Raw genomic sequence first — 17,637 nt, 5'->3', positions numbered from 1 at the left:
CAACTGCAAAAATTGATTGGGGAAACAGGTAAATATAGAAATATTGCATGTTAATTGCTTTATTCTATTGCTATTAAAAGCAGGGTTACTGGTATTGCTAACAGAATGCAAAGAAAATTGTTATATTTGGAAATTAACCAAGTGACCATTTTTAGAAAATTAGTTGCTTGTATTGAGTTACTTCTTTTCCATTACATCATGAAATGCTTATGCCGAGTTACGTTAAATAAGTCACTAAATATTTAAAGAAACAATTGTGAGCTACTGATCCATGATTGGGCCATTAAATTTATAGATTTCTATGCAACTCTGCACAAGAGGTTTTTATATAATATTCATAAACAACAATAAATATCACTGGAGTTATTTCCATCACTCAATAGTTGTGTAATTCTAAAAAATTTTCTTAATATTCCATTCATGAGGTACTGACTAAAGTTCACAAACATTATTTTAAACTAAAATGTTCTTAAATTGTAGGTATTCAATTTTGTGAATTTAAGAAATTAATATTTTTGATGGTATAACATAAATTTGTCAAAATATTGCCTCAAAACAGTAACATAATTTAAATTTACAATTTTTTTTTTCTTCTTGAATGTCAAATAATAATAAAATATAAATCTGATAGGTTAAACCCTCAAAAGTATTGTCTTTTATAATTTTTGTAATAGGGAATTTTACTCTAAGCTTAACTAAAAATCATAAAAATGATTTTTACGTCTTATACTATGTTTGAGAAAGAAAACAAATATTGCGTTGACATTACTATATGGGCCGCAAGTTGCCAATCCCTGCTCATAATAATGAATTCATTCAAATTCTTATTTTCTTTTTAGGATTTTTATGTATACTGAAAGGTGCATATTTTGATATACTTAGATTTTTATAATTTTATACCATTTAAGGAGTGTCATGTGGCAATACAAACTTATTTTTTTCAAATGAGAACCACTCTTTTCCTCTGTAAATTTCAGATAATTTTTTTTAATTAAATTTTGTATACTAAGGACAATAGTCCTAAAAATATATTTCACCAAATATAAAATAGATGTGATATTTAATAGTTATTAATCGCGTAATATGAAAAATGTACTTTTAGTTTTAATATAAGAGTGAATAGATCTATTGTCAAATTTAAATAAACAACAGTATCTTTATCTGGCTCAGAAGTCTTTTTTTAAATTTGTTCAAACTTATAACTTGCTTTTAAGTATCAATAATAACAAAAAAAACCTCTGATAGAACACAGATCATGTTGTTATATTTAAATTTGATAAGGTTGAGTGATTCTAAAATTAAAACTAATAAAAACTCATACACTTCATTTTCTATGCTTTAGATTGTAAGTTGTAAGATGTAGATAATAAATGCAAGTGACCTAAAAAGAAAATTAATTTAAAATTATGTATTTTAAAATTAAAAATTTATCTTCTTAACACCTGTTAATATTGAAGCAGTCAGCCCCATGGTCTATTTAAGGACATTTAAGAAAACGTCTCGCCCGCATATGTTTTCTCTGTCTTACGCACGTACGGCATAGCAAAAACGTTTTGGCGCAGGAAAGAACTGAGAAAGCTACAGTCATAACTAAGAAACGACATTTTCACCACATATAAAGAAGAACTTTGATTGTACAATATAATTTTAATATTATTGATATCACTTATACGAAAACAGTTCTTATTGTTTCAAAATCCATTACTATTTGTTTTTCAAACTTAAATACATTTTTTAAAGAAAAAATAAAAACGATATTGCACAGCCAAATTTCTCCTATTTATGTGGTGAAAATGTTGTTTCTTAGTTATGACTGTAGTGTTCTAAGTTCTTTCTCGCTCAAAACAGTTTTTGCTATGTTGTACATTTGTAAGACGGAGAGACACATGCGAGTACAACTCCCTCTTAATGTTTCAGTGTTACATAATTAACTATTATGTTATAATATATATACATAATGTCAAAAATATTCTGATGATACATTTTTTTTTTAAATATTTGAAAATAGCCACTGAGGAACAGTATAGTTGTACAACAAAATAAATTGTAATTACACTGCTGGTTGATTTAATCATCAATAGCTTTTTTTCTATTGATTACATTTATGATTGCTTTTAAATATTAATATGATTTGAAATTTTATTTGCTTTAGTTTTTTTATGATTCATAGTAATGATCTCTTGAATGGTTTAAAAACATTTAATAGACAAGGGTCTAAACGTCTAGTGTATATTTATAGTAAAGATTTTTTTTTGGCATTTATATCACCTAAAACTTAAACAAATATGCATAACTTCCTGATTCATTTGTACCTATGAATAAATATTACCCAGTGTTTATACCTTTCCATCCTCTATAATAATAATCAATTATTTTAAAAGTTTTTTTATAGCATCTATCAACCTAATTGATATTAGATACAATGTTATATTATAAACTCAAATGTTTTATTTTAGCTCTCCATATTTTAAAAGTATATAGGTACTATAAATAAAATATGTTAGATACACCATACACAGTTATGAACTACATTACATTTCAAAATTTATGTTTTTAAATTTATTACTGAGATTTCAGTATGATATTGATATAATTTATAATTCAGTATATAAGAATTCAGAATTGCAGAAATTACAAACTATTCAAAATATACAACATTTAAAAGGCAAGCATAAATATTAAAGATTAGTAAGATCTTTTGATATCTGTGGACTGTGAATAAAACAAGAAATTTGTATGAAAATATAAAAAGTCTTAAGCGTTAGTTTTATTGAAAAATTATTAATCTAAAAAAAAAAAGCCGGTAAGTGGGTGTTGCCAGTGACGTATTTAGGGGGTAGGGATGACGGGAGCGCCAAATTCTTAGTCCCTCAAAGGGGATTTTAATTTATTGGATTTGTTGAGGAATTATATTATTGATAACTGATATAAGTGATAACCTGTATATTTTCTTATTATATATTTTACATTTCTATACCTACATTTTTCTATATAATACAATGTATTTTATTATATTGTCATGAGTACAGTTTAGAAAAAGAAGGCTAAAATCTAAAATTATAATTTGTCTTATTAAACTATAAAGGTTGACTTTTTTATTAGGAATAAACGGAGTGGTAATGGTAAAATAAAAGTGTTCTCTAAACTAGTGGAATTATAAGTGCACTAAGGGGTAAAATATAAATTTTGGGTTATCACTTTTAACGGCGAAAATATAAACTTTCTAATTAGAGAGGGCTTAAACGTTTTTTGTGACATTGAGTAAAAGGAAACTGAAAAAAAAGAGGCGCCAAAATCGTAAATACGCCTCTGGGTATAGCTCCGCTGTACAGTAGCCATAGGCGCAAATAGGTAGCGTTTTGGATTTGGAGGGGCTAAATAGCCTTACTTTGATAATATTTAATAAGCTTAAAACAAAATGTAGGAAATGTTTGGGGGGGCTATAGACATTTTTTGAGGGGGCTTAGCCCCTTAAGAGTGTGTGACGTAATGGATGGTGTTAAATTTGAATTTAATGATATAATATCATTGACTATTGTATATGAAAAACGATTCTGAGCGGAGACGGTTTATCAGCCTGGGATATTTTACATTATTAATGTTGTTATATTGTTATTATTAATACAGTAGCCGGTTTAAGTTAAATTATTATTATTTGTTTATTATCATATGTGTATATAATAATATCACAGAATATTTATAAAAATATAACATAAAACTAAAATTGTTCTTCTTCCTTTAAATACCTATCTAATTTCAACCAAATTTGAACAATGAAATTGTTGAAATTTTAAATTTAACATATGGTGTGAATTTCATATATCTACAGTCATTCGTTTTTAAATTACAACAAAATAAAAAAAACCGCTCCTTGAGAAATCAAGTGAATATCCAATGTTATAAAAACTTCAATCGTTCATAAAAATTTAATTTAACTTTCAGGTAGACATTTATTTTTTAGATTCTGAGTGAAACGATGAATGTATTGATTTTACAATGATGTGTGTTTTTTTATTTTTTTTTTATTTTTTTTTTATTTTTTTTGTGTCTGTGTACACGATAAGTAGTCGAAATAATGCTACGATTTTCAACTTCAGTATCTTGTTCGATCAGAAAGTGAATATCGTTGGTGCATTGGAGAGGTCAAAATTTAAATTTCCCAGTGGTTTTCAAAAGCGCCGGGAAAAACAAAAGAAAAATTAAGGAAAAACGGGAATTTTTACGCAAAATCTGTTTTCGAGAAAATCGATTTTGGTTTTTGGTGTAACTTTAAAAAAAATGACCGTGGATGCATGAAATTTTGACTGAATGTTTACATTTCCATTTTCTATACACGATAAAATTTTCAAAATATTTTGACTTATTTTGAGCTCTTTACGGACATTGTCAGTTTTCATTTTTTTTTTAGTTTTTTTTCTAAAAATATCAATAAAATTTTATTTGTTTATCAAAAAAGCTTGAAAATTTAATAGAAGGCTCCTAGTATATTGTTTCAAAGGCAGTTGAAAAATATTAAAAATCGTTAGTCACAGTTTTTTTTTATAAGCATTTAAAGTTCAAAAAATGACAAAATATGGAAAAATCACGAAAATTTGCAAATTATTTCGAGTTAGAAATTCATAAAAATTTTTCTTTTTAAATCTAAGATATGAAAATGTAATACAAGATTCCTTATATAAGATTATCTACCTTTATCAAACAAAAAATATCTATAAGAAAGTCAAATTAAATTTTTATGATCGTTTGAAATTCAAATTTTTACAACATTGGATATTCACTCGATTTCTCATGTAGCGATTTCCTTATTTTGTTGTAATTCAAAAACGAATAACTGCAGATACATGAAAATTTTACTGAATGTTTATATTAGCATTTCCTATACACCATACAATTTTGAAAATATTTTGACTCTTTTTGAGCTGTTTACGGACATTGTAAGTTTTCAATTTTTTTAGTTTTTTTTTTCTATAAATATCAATAAAGTTTTATCTGTTGGGCCAAAAAGTGTATAAATTTAATACAAAGCTCCTGATATATTGTTACAATATCAGTTGAAAAATATTAAAAATACATAGGCACAATTTTTTTTTATAAGCATTTAAAGATCAAATTTTGACAAAATGTATCAAATTTTAATTTGAAAAATTATTTTGTAGTTAAAAATTTATAAAATGTTCAATTTTTGTATCTAAGAATTGAAAATTTAAAACAAGATTCCACGTAAGTAATTAATTCTGTTACCAAAAAATCTAAAAAATACATTTACACAGTTTATTTTTATAGTCATTTTAAGTACAAATTTGGACGAAATTACATATTAAAAACCTAGGATAACTATTTTAGTTATTTTATTGTGATTGTATAATATTATTCGTGGGTACTTGAAACTTCTAAAGTATACTATTATATATCTATGATAGTACCACGGTTTTTTGTTGATGTATAACGCGTTATAAGTACCTAATAGATATTATGATATGATTAATTTGGAATTTATTATAAGTAACTATTATAGGTCAATTTTTTTTAATACCATAGATAAGTATATAATATGTCTTATACCTAGACTGACATACCGTCTCCGCTCAGAATCGTTTTTCTTATACAATGATATTATATCATTGAATTCAAATTTAATACCATCCATTATACAGTGACCCACTTGTAACCTACTGTACAGCAGAGCGAAATCCACTTACCCACCTTTTTTTTTTGATGAAGGTAGACAAAATTATGAAGAATCTTGTATTACATTTTATGAATTTCTTGCTCCAAATAATTTGATCATTTTCGTGATTTTTATCAAAATTCGAAGTTTAAATACAATAAAAAAAAAATCTGACTGTATTTTTAATATTTTTCAACTGCCATTGTGATAATATATTTGGCACCTATTAAATTTTCAAGCTTATTGACCCAGCAAATAAAATTTTATTGGTATTCATAGAAAAAAAAATTAAAAATTGGAAACTGAAAATATCCGTTAACAGCTCAAAACAAGTCAAAATATTTAATTATTATATAGTGTATAGAAAATGAAAACATTCAGTAAAAATTCCTTGTACCATTCGCTTTAGAGTTACACCAAAAACCAAAATTGATTTTGTCAAAAACCGATTTTGCGTAAAAATTCCCGTCTTTTTCTTATTTTTTTTTTCCCGGTTCTTTTGAAAACTACTGGTAATTTTTAATTTTTAGCTCCCAAATGTACCAACTAGATTCACTTTCTCGTCGAACATAATACTGAAATTTAAAATCGAAGCATTATTTCGACTACTTATCATGTAAACACCCAAAAAAAAGAAAGACATATCATTGTAAAATCAATACATTCGTCGCACCGCTCAGAATCTAAAACTATCAAATTATATAATAGTACTAACTATTAGTAGGGCTAGGGACTTCATTCGCTTAAAATCCTTAAAATAAGCATGCACTTATGCCCTAGAGAATCACTAAATATGCTATTAAAATATGTATTAAAAAAAATCATAGTACTCGTATCTATATTGAATAAAACCTTTTTACTTTAATATCTAGATAATGTTTTCAACATTTCAAATTGTAATTTATAATAAAAATCTTGTATATTAACAAATAATTGATAATTTTCTTTTTCTATTTTTTTTCGTACATCGAGTTTTTATAAATCACGCATATAGTTTACCAATAGGCAATAAGTAAAAATACGAGTGATGGAGAGGAAAAGAACCACTAATTTTCCATCATACTAATATCTACATTTAAAATTTGTTTTTTTTTATTAAATTATAAACTTACACCTATATATGCAAATAGTGCAAATATGCACTTATAGGTAATTAATGAAAAATGGTCAAATATGCAAAATATGCAACTATAAATTTTAAATATAATCTCGCATTGTTATGAAACAAATTTTTTTATTACTTCGCACCTTAGCAGTGACGTGCGCAGGGGTAGGGTTCAAGGTTCTGACCCCCCCCCCCCCCCAGAAATGTCTTCCTTTTAACCATAACATTTTGTTTACCACTGTTTCAATACACAGAATCGATCAATTGTTGGTCAATTTTAATAGATATAAAATAAATCTTTTAATATGATAAAGACGTTGATAATCATAGTTTAATTTTTTTATTTTATATAGAATATTACTAAACGTCTGCTAATATCGTCGTATCGGTGATCATGTATCATCGTCCATCAATTATTACCATGTTTATTACAACCCGAAGAGGCTCTATAGATGACCAGGTGACAGATGTCCAGGTTAAACACTCGAGTGTTTTAAATGTAGATAACATTTTAGACCAAATATAATTTGTTATACCTAACCAATTATATAAAAACTGTTTAGAAAAAAATAATGCTAATTATTTACTCAGGTAAACCCCTAACCGAACTAAAATCCTGCGTATGCTACTGGCCTATGCGCCTATATTATCATAAATCATAATCCTATGTTTTATTGTTCATATAATCATATATCATAAAAAAAAAGTCAATTGGATTTATATTTATATTAGGTATGTGAATCACTATAGCTAAACAGGTACAAATTATATATTTCTCTTCTTTTAAATATCATTAATAACATACCTAGCATTGCAAAGTTTATAAATGAAGTATTTATCTTGAGCACCATCATCTTCGTTCAATATTAAAATTGTTTTATTAGTTATAACACTTATCAATTATAAGTATTGCACCATTGATTATAAATCCCTGATTCACTAATTTTATATCTATATAATATATAAAAGTGAATGTTTGTGGGTGTATGTCTTTACTATTTATGCATTCCTAAACCGTTTTTCCGATTGCGATGATATTTGGTACAGAGATAGATTAAAGGTTAGACCTCTGGGAAAAGATAGGCTAATTTAAAAAGGGTAAATTAGAGTTCTGACCCAGGGAGGTGATCAAATAACAGGGATTTTGTGATTTACGATGGAAATGTATTTGTTTGTAAATGGTTGCTATTAGGTTTAATAATTATAATAATAACTGTTAATGCCTGTTGGCGCGGGAGCACTTCAATTTATTTTATGTACAGAATGTCTCAAGATCAAACCACGGTTTTGGTTGACCAATTTTTTTGATTGTTTTTTCTAATATTCACTTTTTTTTCTACTTTATATACATAGGAATGTTTGGTTTTTTTATTCATCGGATTTTAGTACAGTTAGGTTATGATTTTGTATCAATTGATTGTATTAATCCGCCGTATGTTGAATTTTAGTAAAAACGACAAACTTGGTATACCTTTGATACTTTAGAGCAGTGTTTCTCAACCTTTTTACTGTGGCGACCCCCTTTTTGAATTTCAATTTTTTAGCGACCCCCTATACATATTCTTTTTTAAATATTATTAATAATTAATACGAAAATTACTGTGCATTGTACACAACATAAAATATAATACTATAATATATATAATTATACAACATATAATATTATAATTTATTAATTTTAATCAACAAAATGTATACCAAATATTTACAGATACATATAATACATACAATTTTAATTCATACACGACCCTAAATAATAAGTTGGCGACCCCCAGGTTGAGAAACACTGCTTTAGAATTTAGAGTTAAATTATACGCCTAGCAGAAGCATACCCAAGGGGGGGAGTCTGGACCCTCCGGCCTCCGCCCATTTATTGACAGAATTTAAAATTCTTAAGGTGCAAACCACTGATTTTATACTTTTTACATGTTAAAAAATGTAGACCCCCCTTTGAAATATTCTTGGGTACGTCCCTAACACTTAGGGCCCGTTTTACAATCATAGTTTAAACCTCGATTACGCTTGAACCACTGATTTTATCGGATGAATTCGGTGGTTTAACCGGAGTTTAACTATTGTAATACGGGCCCTTATAGTACTTACGTACAAACCACACGGAGTCCGCGATCTACCGCAGTTAGATTGCTACTGCTCTAATAATTACAACTCACGGACAACGCGCGTCGGGATGGCTATACATACATTAAAATATAATATCATTTACACTTTAAAAAGACATTGCTTACACAGCGTGTTACACCCAAATGAGTTGAACGATCACAATTTTTTCCGGGCAACGTCGGGTAATTCAGCTATTTATAATAAATTATTGTAACAACTATTTATAACCAATTAGTTCCAATAAATTAATACTAACTTATCATAAGTAATCATAGTTTTCCACATTCTTAGTAATTTATGTATAACATCTAAACATTTTATGGTTACCTAATTTGACTACAAAACGAAACGTGGCGTGAATAGTATATTTTCTCAGAGCTAATAGAAAAAAATAAATTTGTTCATTGTTGCATGTTTATTGCAAAAAATGAACATCTTCACATGCACATATTAAGTATTCTTTAATTAAACACGGTCTTATTCACATTTCAAAAAAATTAATTTTCATTCTAATTATTTCTAAACGTTTGCCATTCATCATACCATATTATGTCATTATGTAAATTCTTCTTCTTGAGTTTTCCGGCCAACAAGACCATCCCATCACACATCCAATCCTCCAGCTTTCCGTATCCATCGCTCTTGTTTTCCAGTCCTGTCTTCCAATTAGCGTTTCCACGTCTTTTTTTATCACATCTTCCCACCTCAATCGGGAACCGGGGTCTTTCCAATAGTCCATTATGTAAATACAAATATTTATTAGTATTTTTTTTTTACGTATTCCTAGAAACTAATTGCTATATGAGTTAAGTTGTGCCTAGTTGAAAAGTTAAAAGTAACTTGTCGTTAGGTCCCTTTTTTATATTGGTCTTGAAATTGTACACATTTTTGCTTCGACTAAGGCCATTAGCATAATATTATAAACATAAATACATTACATTTATAATGGAAAAAATATCAATAACTCAACTAGTTAAACAATGTATTTTGTATTATGTATTAGTATTAACTTGGTTACTTATGGACTATGGCTATAAAAAAATTTAACTGAACTTAGTTATTTATCAAAGTAAAGTTCCTAAAGATTATATTATAAATAATTATTTATTGAGAACTATTATATGATTGCCTCAAAAAAACATCCATAAAATACATTACCATAAAATACTCATGTAGAGCTATTGTGTATTGTAGTTGGTCTGATGCTAAGCTATAGAAGAGGGGTCTAACCAGAAAAAATGAAAAACTTGTCTCGAGGATAATGGCTCCCATGTGCCCACACTTTTACATGGTAAATTTAATAGTGAATTTAATGACGAAAGAAAAAAATCCAAATACATAATAACTCTTGTCTGTTGTTCAAGTCTAGTGGTACCTTAAAATATAAATGGTAGTATAAACTATAAAATAATTTCACATACAAATAGAATTATAAGTGAAATAATAAGAGTATATTAAAATAATAATAGATATTTAATTCTTAGTAAGTGTAATATAACATAGAAATAAAATTGTTTAATGTGTATAATCATTAAATAATTCATAGCTTATATAAAATGTATAATTGTCGAGTTCATTCATGTTTTATTTAAAATCATTATTTAATACATAATTAGTCGTTTAAATTTAATAATTAAAACCAAATCATCAATACCGATATTAGGAGACTTTTTATACAATATTTTGTTAAAATAAATCAACTAAATTAATTTTAAAATTTACAGTTCACAATATCTTATCACAATTAATTACAATTTTAATAGAAGTTAAACCTCTAATTGAAAATCAAAATAACTTATTAAATACAACTAAAGTTATTGTTTATACTAATTAGCGCCAAGATACATCATAATATGACTGCTAGTCAATCATTTAAAATATAAAAGAACATGATATATTTATTTATATGTAGGAATAGTTTGGTTACAAATTGTTTAACATGGAAAATGTATAAAAATGTATTAAAATAAAATATGCCATTGAAAAAATTTTGTCTTAGAACTAATTATTGATTACTAGTACAAAATTTGAATAACAGATAAATTACTTAAGGTTCAAAGGTTATGCAAATGGAATGTTTTTCTAAGTATTGAACACAGTTTGAGATTAAAAATTTTCAACTCCAAATGTTTTTCTTATTAGATAAAAAAAAAATACAGACATTGATCGATTCTTGTTGTTCATCAAGTCTAAGCCTCAGTTTCTTTGTGAAGTCTCAATTTATCCATAGGATACATTGGTGATAATTCTAGGGTCGAAGGAGCAGTTGGTAAATTGTTTCCCAGATGTAATCGTGAGCTGAGATCATCTAATACTTCGTTAAACTCTGCCATATTCATATTTTGGCCCAAAAGATGTAATAATAAGAAATCTCCAACCTGAAATAAAATTAATTTTTATGACATTCTGTAAATATAAAAATCGGTTTTAACCACAAAGAGAATGTGGATTTCATTATTTTATTTTCCATCAAAAGTAGTTAAACTAGTGAGATAAAAATTAAATTATTAATATAATTATTGATTTGCAGTTAAGCAAAATAAATCTTAAAAAAAAATGTTGAAAGTCTACCTGTGTTTTTCTGATAAGTGCTGATACTGATTGTGGTGTACCAAATTTAAAACGGCGTAGTAAAATTGTTTCTCTAATTGAAGGCAATGTTATAACAGCAATACTGTAGGCCAACGCCATTCCAGATATGATTGCCAATAAAATGAACCAAAACCACAAAAATATGTAGATTTTTTCATTCAAGATATTTAATGCCAATACGCAAAGTGCATCATGCGTCTGCAATGATCCAGATGGACCGAACTTATGAAACGTGCATTTGGTTACTCTTGGGAAAACAGATACCATGGGATCAATTCTGTTTTCTTGATCCTCTTGACTAAGTTCTAACACTTTAATACCATATGTGAAAAATTCACCTCCCAAAAAACTGTCAATTAGGAACATGTTTCCAACCACATTCAAAAAATTGAATATCTAAAAATAACATCAAACATTAAAATAAATACAAAATTGATGCTTTATTCAATTATTTACCTCGCATAAGAAATATCCAGAAGCATAAACATTGTGCATGTGTAAAGTATCAATTAGATATTGAACCAATTGTTTTTGACGACTTTGTCTGTCTTCGTTTTGTCCAATAGAAGCACCACGTACACCGTCAGTGATCATGCGAACCTTGCCTTCTTCCCAATTTTTCCATATCCAATGGGGTATATAGAATAAAGCGCCTTGAAAGAATAGCATAAATGGCACCCATTGGTAATATGCATGGTATCGTATTTGATCGGTGCCGTCAACATAATTTGATACACCAGGGTGAGCAACATGTTTGCCAACACCAACATGTTTATCCGGCAATGTAAATGTATGAGTAATCCAACAAAACGTGTTGATAACATGTTCTGGGATGCCACCATCAGTTATACAAGCTATAGGATCACCTAAATATAAAAAATCCAATATGATTAATCAGAGTGATAAATTCTAAAATTTGGTTTTGGTCTCGACAATAAATGTAACAGTTGCAGTTTAGAATTAAAAGCAACAGATCAGAATATATTCCAAAGAAAAAAAAAATTAAAATTCCCAAGATGCATACAAATCTATTTTACTATTTATCGGAATACCTTTTTTTTTTCTTTTTTAGAGGCAACAAAGGGAATTTATATCCTGGTCCAACAGTTACGTCACTTTGTAATGTTAATTTGTTTTTATGATTAATAATCTACTCTTCTAACAACCCATTCACTTGCTTATTATTTATATAGGTCCAGGGTCAATTGAAAGGAATTGCCTGCTTTATTACAAACAATAATAAAGCAGCGTTCACCCGTCGCGAGTTGTTGTTGTCCGAATAAGTTTCAATTTTATATAGAATTCGCGTTGGAAAAACTATTGTAAAATGTCACACTCACCGATTAGATTGTTAGCCGTGACCAGTATACAACATCCAAAAAGTATCGCCGTGGTGAGCCTGTAGTGCGCTCTGAACACGGCGTTGTCGATGTTGGCCTTGTCCACCACGTAACGCACCTTAATGAAGCCGGCCACAGACGACAGCATCGGGAATAAGGCCATTTCGTCGTCCTTTATGCGTTACAACACAATGATTGAATCTATAGAATCTAAATGCAAAACGACGATTAGTTTTTATTCATCGACGATTTCCCGAGTATTGCTAAGACGATCGTTCAAACGTCGTACAAATCGCGCGAAAATTGAAAAACCACAGCCGGCTAATCGGGGGGCTAATCGGGGAGGGAGGGGATGCGTAGAAAAAATAACAACGAAAACCCACACCGTCCACTGGCATGCCACTACTGGACATCGGCGGAGCTGGTATGCCGTTTGCCTGTATAGGTATAATGTTATAGACACGCAGACCCGCAGTAACAGGTATCTGTTGTCTGATGTCAACAGCCTCCCGTGCTGTGCCGTGCCACTTGCCACGGTCCTCCTTCCCCCTGCCACTCCCACTCTCTTGGCCGAGCCGCAGCACCTCGAATGCACCGGAGTTCTCAGACGGTTGCCCGTTGTCTATTATTATGCTCAAAACTGGTTTTTCGACCCGATCGCACGCACACATAATAATATCACATACGCGCACGCATACCCGTAATAATAATTCCGACGTGTATGCTGTATATATTATTGTTGTTAAATATGTATGTATATATATATATATAATATGTCTTCGGGTGAAATAAATCGTATGCTGTAGTGCTGTACACGGCCGACGGCCGTAAAGGTACGCCGCCAAGTGACTCATGTAGTCTTGTAGTCATGTACCCATTACAGTATGCACCGACCATTCTTCGAATTTTCCTCGTTCACCTATTGGCTCTATAACACTGCGCACAACAGCAACAATGACGTGTGACTCGTACAATATTCCGTTGCACAACGTTTTATTACTTGTAAATAAATTGTAATAATGATTCATTTCACTCCCCCAGTCCCGCGTCCCCGAACGAATTCGTCGCAGACGCGGCAGATGTTCGAGATACCGCCATCCGGCCATCGTCGCCAGTCGTGTTTTTATTAAATCAAGAGTCTTTATCACATTATCACGGGAAAATAAGATATAAGGGATGTTTTAGGGATAATATGATATTATAATAAATCTAAATGGGTTTTCTCCCCAAAAGATCCTCCAGAATTCTGACGTACCCCATACTCTATTCGCCTATTTATAATATAACAACACGAGCACCGGGGACGACGATGATGCGTGCGCACATCATACCTGTTTACCTATCACTGTAATACACGCGTGTTGAGTGTGTTACCTACATAATAATAATAATATTATGTACACACAAAACATAATTATCATTCGGTAGGTACTTGTACAATAATACCTATGTAAAAACAAAAAGCACGTTTACACACTGTGTGATGGGCAAACAATGGGAAGCGGCGACGCGCCAGACGTCATTCGCTATACGTCAGGTGTTCGCAGCGGCATAGGTCGAACAGCAGCAACAAGTCGTCGCGTAAAATAATTTCGTATGACAACAAAATACGTATTAATATTATAACAATATTGATTAAGCAAAAAAAAACCTCAGAGCCACGACAAGACCGCGACACCGCAAACCGTATCTCGCACTATCGCATCCGTTATTAAATGTATCATATAATATTATGTACACCGTACAACAAAGATATTATTGTTGTTAAAGCGCACGAGGAAAATAATTATGTTTAAATCGTGTGAAACTAACCAGTCCGTCAGCAATGCCTCGGCGAAATATCGTGTGTCGCCGCCGATCTGGAATCGTGATATTATTATTTTACTGTCGTCGTCGTCGTCGTCGTGTTGTCGTTACTTCGCGTGTAACACGTATCGGTTGGCGATGGTCCGCACCCAGTCGATGCAGTCGCCGTTACTAGTGGTTCGCCGTTCGTCGACTGTATCGAACCGGTGGACGAACGCGCGCCGCGCCGCACGGGTTGGTCGCCGCCGCTGGAACGCAGAGCGCTCGGAACCGGTATCCGCCGAGCGCTTGACGATATTATGTGTTCACCACCGCGTTACACGTCAAGTCGGTGTTCGGCGGTGCAGACTGCGGATAGACGCGTGCGTGGGGGGGATTTACGAGGCGGATTTCCGATCGAGACTATACGTTTAACGTTATAATAATATTATTAGTGATTAGTTATTACGATGGATTTACTGCCGAAATCGGTCCTGAGATTATAGTGGAAACTGGAAATAATCTTGTCGACCGCGTTCGTCTGCATTTTACGGAAACGCGCCACCGGTTCGGGCCGGTAGGTGGCGCCACCCCCCGACCGTTTTCGTCGAACGGGTTGCGTTTTTCACATTTTCATCTACCACGATTTAAGATATATATATTATAAATTTATAATATACTCGTGTCATACTGCCATACAATCTTATGATTTATGATAATATGCGATAATAATATTACATTTTGCATTTCCTCGAGGTGACTCGAGCGGGCAAATCGGTAAACTACGAATTTTAAATAGTTTTTACTTGTTGATGTTGTTGATTAAATGTTACAAATAATAATTATCGTCTTAGAACATGCACAGCAGTAACATTGATAGTCGCATGCGGTGTACTGCCGTAGTGAAAAATAGAAAGTTTGGATGCGGTGAGAATTCGTTTAAGTGTATATAATGTGCGATAATATTATATAAAGTAAACAACGGATTTCCGTGCACTACTGCACTGTATAATAAATTGTATTGTTCTCGCTGTGGGAACAGAGTATAAAGTATATTTGTTTCATCATGATTCATGACGAAGAGTAAAATACGATCTATATACACCGTCGCAATTCTACTGTATAGGTTTACATACAAATCGTCAACATTTGGTAGAAACCAAGCTTGCCAAACGCTTACTATTCTATATAGTTCGTTATTTTGCTGTTTCTCCTCGAAAACTACTGCTCCAAGACAATTATACAATTTTTCCATCTTCTTTTAGTTGCAGGAATTTTTGATATTTGAAAAACTGGTTTTTGATTGGCAACAATGCCTCCACTGCTCCGCTCAAAATCTAAAATGTCTACACAGAGCAGATGCTTTAAATTATAATATTATAATTATACATAAAAACATGATTTAAACATCGAAAAATATATTATCAATTTTATAATTTCGAGGTCTTTAGGAATATTTTAATTATTTAAGTACATATTACCTTACATTATTGTTAGTAAATTAGTAAAGATTAATACGTATATGCGCAAATTGAGTTTTAAATTTAGGAGGCTGAATATTTTTTTAGAAAACCAGATGCACTCATCCTTGTTTGAATCGTACTTATTCTAAAAAACCAAAAATACTTTTCATAATGAAATTTATTAAGCGATCAATACAAATCAAATTGTTTTAAAATTTGTAGTTAAAATAATACCAATCTTATTATATAATAATAAATATCCCGTCCATTCGAGGGTTTGATAATATATAGATTATTATTGCTATTATTTATATTTTCAAAACACCAGCGAAAATTAATATTTTAACCAACATCGTCAAATAGGCGTACAAACTACAAAGTTTGTCAGAACATTAAGTACATAAATGTAGAATGGGAATTAATAATTAGGGCTGTGAATTCATAGCATTGACAACTTTAAAATCACGAAAAATCTCAAAAAATGTACAGAACGTGTAAACAATAAGTATAAGATGAACATTAAATAAATAAAAAATATTCATAAAATTATGTGTATCGAATATTTAACTGATAGAAACTATTAAAATTATCAACAAAAAAATAATAAAAAATGTAAAAATAATCTAATAAATTAAAAAACAAAAAAATGCAAAAATTAAACTCACTATAGTAGCTAATTCATACTTGTGTTCAAAAAGCTATATGTTTTACAGTATTTTAAAAATAATGCATTTTTTTACCAATTCACAACCCTAGTAATAATAATAATAATATACCTTCCCATGATATCTATATGTAAATATTAAAAATCTATTACAGTTATTGTTATTTCATTAACAAATTAAACATATAAACATATTCCTACACATTTTTGAAATGTTATATCCTGAATTTTGGGCCGGACCAAGTCCCCTTATTTGCGCCTATGAATTACTATGTAGAAAATACTGCAGTATTATCGAATTAATATATTATTACGTAACAATCATTTTTTTCCCATAAGTCGATCATCTCAGTTGTATTTTAAAGTGACTAAGAAATACCAACTTAAATATTATATAGTATAGTAGTGTTGTAGATGGTAGTGTTAAAATTTGATCAAATTAGAACAATGAATAGGTTTATCAATATGTTTTGAATTACCTATTGATAATACACATTATGTGTAATATTTTAATTTTAAGCTGATACACCATTCAATAGGTATAATTTAATAAAACTAACCACCAATTTTTCATCCCCCTCCACCGTTGTACAAATTTGCAATACATGTATATGTCGTAGGCCATTGCCCGTTTGGAAAATTAGTATTTTTGCGAAAAGACTATAGGCTCTTTGCAATGGGGTAGCCCATTTGCGAACTAATTATTATTTTTCCAAACGGGCTGCTGTTTTTCAGGCATATTACAATTACGGACAAACAGCATTTAGACCTTTTAAGAACTACAATCATTATGATATAATAATAACCATTTTACTTATTTTCCGACAAGCGCATCTATTTATTTTGCACGGTGTTTTGCATATGTTATATGTACATTGTACACTGAATAAGTATTATAG

General features: G+C 30.1%; 2 protein-coding genes across 2 annotated transcripts in view; one reads left to right on the top strand and one right to left on the bottom strand.

The window, feature by feature from the left end:
* LOC100160173 (dedicator of cytokinesis protein 3) overlaps positions 1 to 17,637 on the top strand; it is a 38,495-nt gene that overhangs the window by 2,727 nt on the left and 18,131 nt on the right. Inside the window, exon 6 of the mRNA XM_029486347.1 lies at positions 3 to 28. Within this exon, the coding sequence (XP_029342207.1) occupies positions 3 to 28 (26 nt within the window). The remainder of the gene's footprint in view (positions 1 to 2; positions 29 to 17,637) is intronic.
* LOC100163664 (innexin inx3) lies at positions 10,349 to 15,073 on the bottom strand. The gene is made up of 5 exons (XM_001944428.3): positions 14,639 to 15,073; positions 12,827 to 13,036; positions 11,943 to 12,352; positions 11,466 to 11,882; positions 10,349 to 11,272 (listed from the first exon to the last, which is right to left on the bottom strand). Exons 2-5 carry the CDS (start codon positions 12,987 to 12,989, stop codon positions 11,084 to 11,086), a joined length of 1,179 nt encoding a protein of 392 aa, XP_001944463.1. The 5' UTR covers positions 12,990 to 13,036; positions 14,639 to 15,073; the 3' UTR covers positions 10,349 to 11,083.

The sequence above is a fragment of the Acyrthosiphon pisum genome, chromosome A1 (assembly GCF_005508785.2).
Source record: "Acyrthosiphon pisum isolate AL4f chromosome A1, pea_aphid_22Mar2018_4r6ur, whole genome shotgun sequence".
Lineage (NCBI taxonomy): Eukaryota > Metazoa > Arthropoda > Insecta > Hemiptera > Aphididae > Acyrthosiphon > Acyrthosiphon pisum.
Note: the sequence above shows the minus strand (reverse complement) of the source record. Positions and strands in the feature narration are given on the sequence as shown.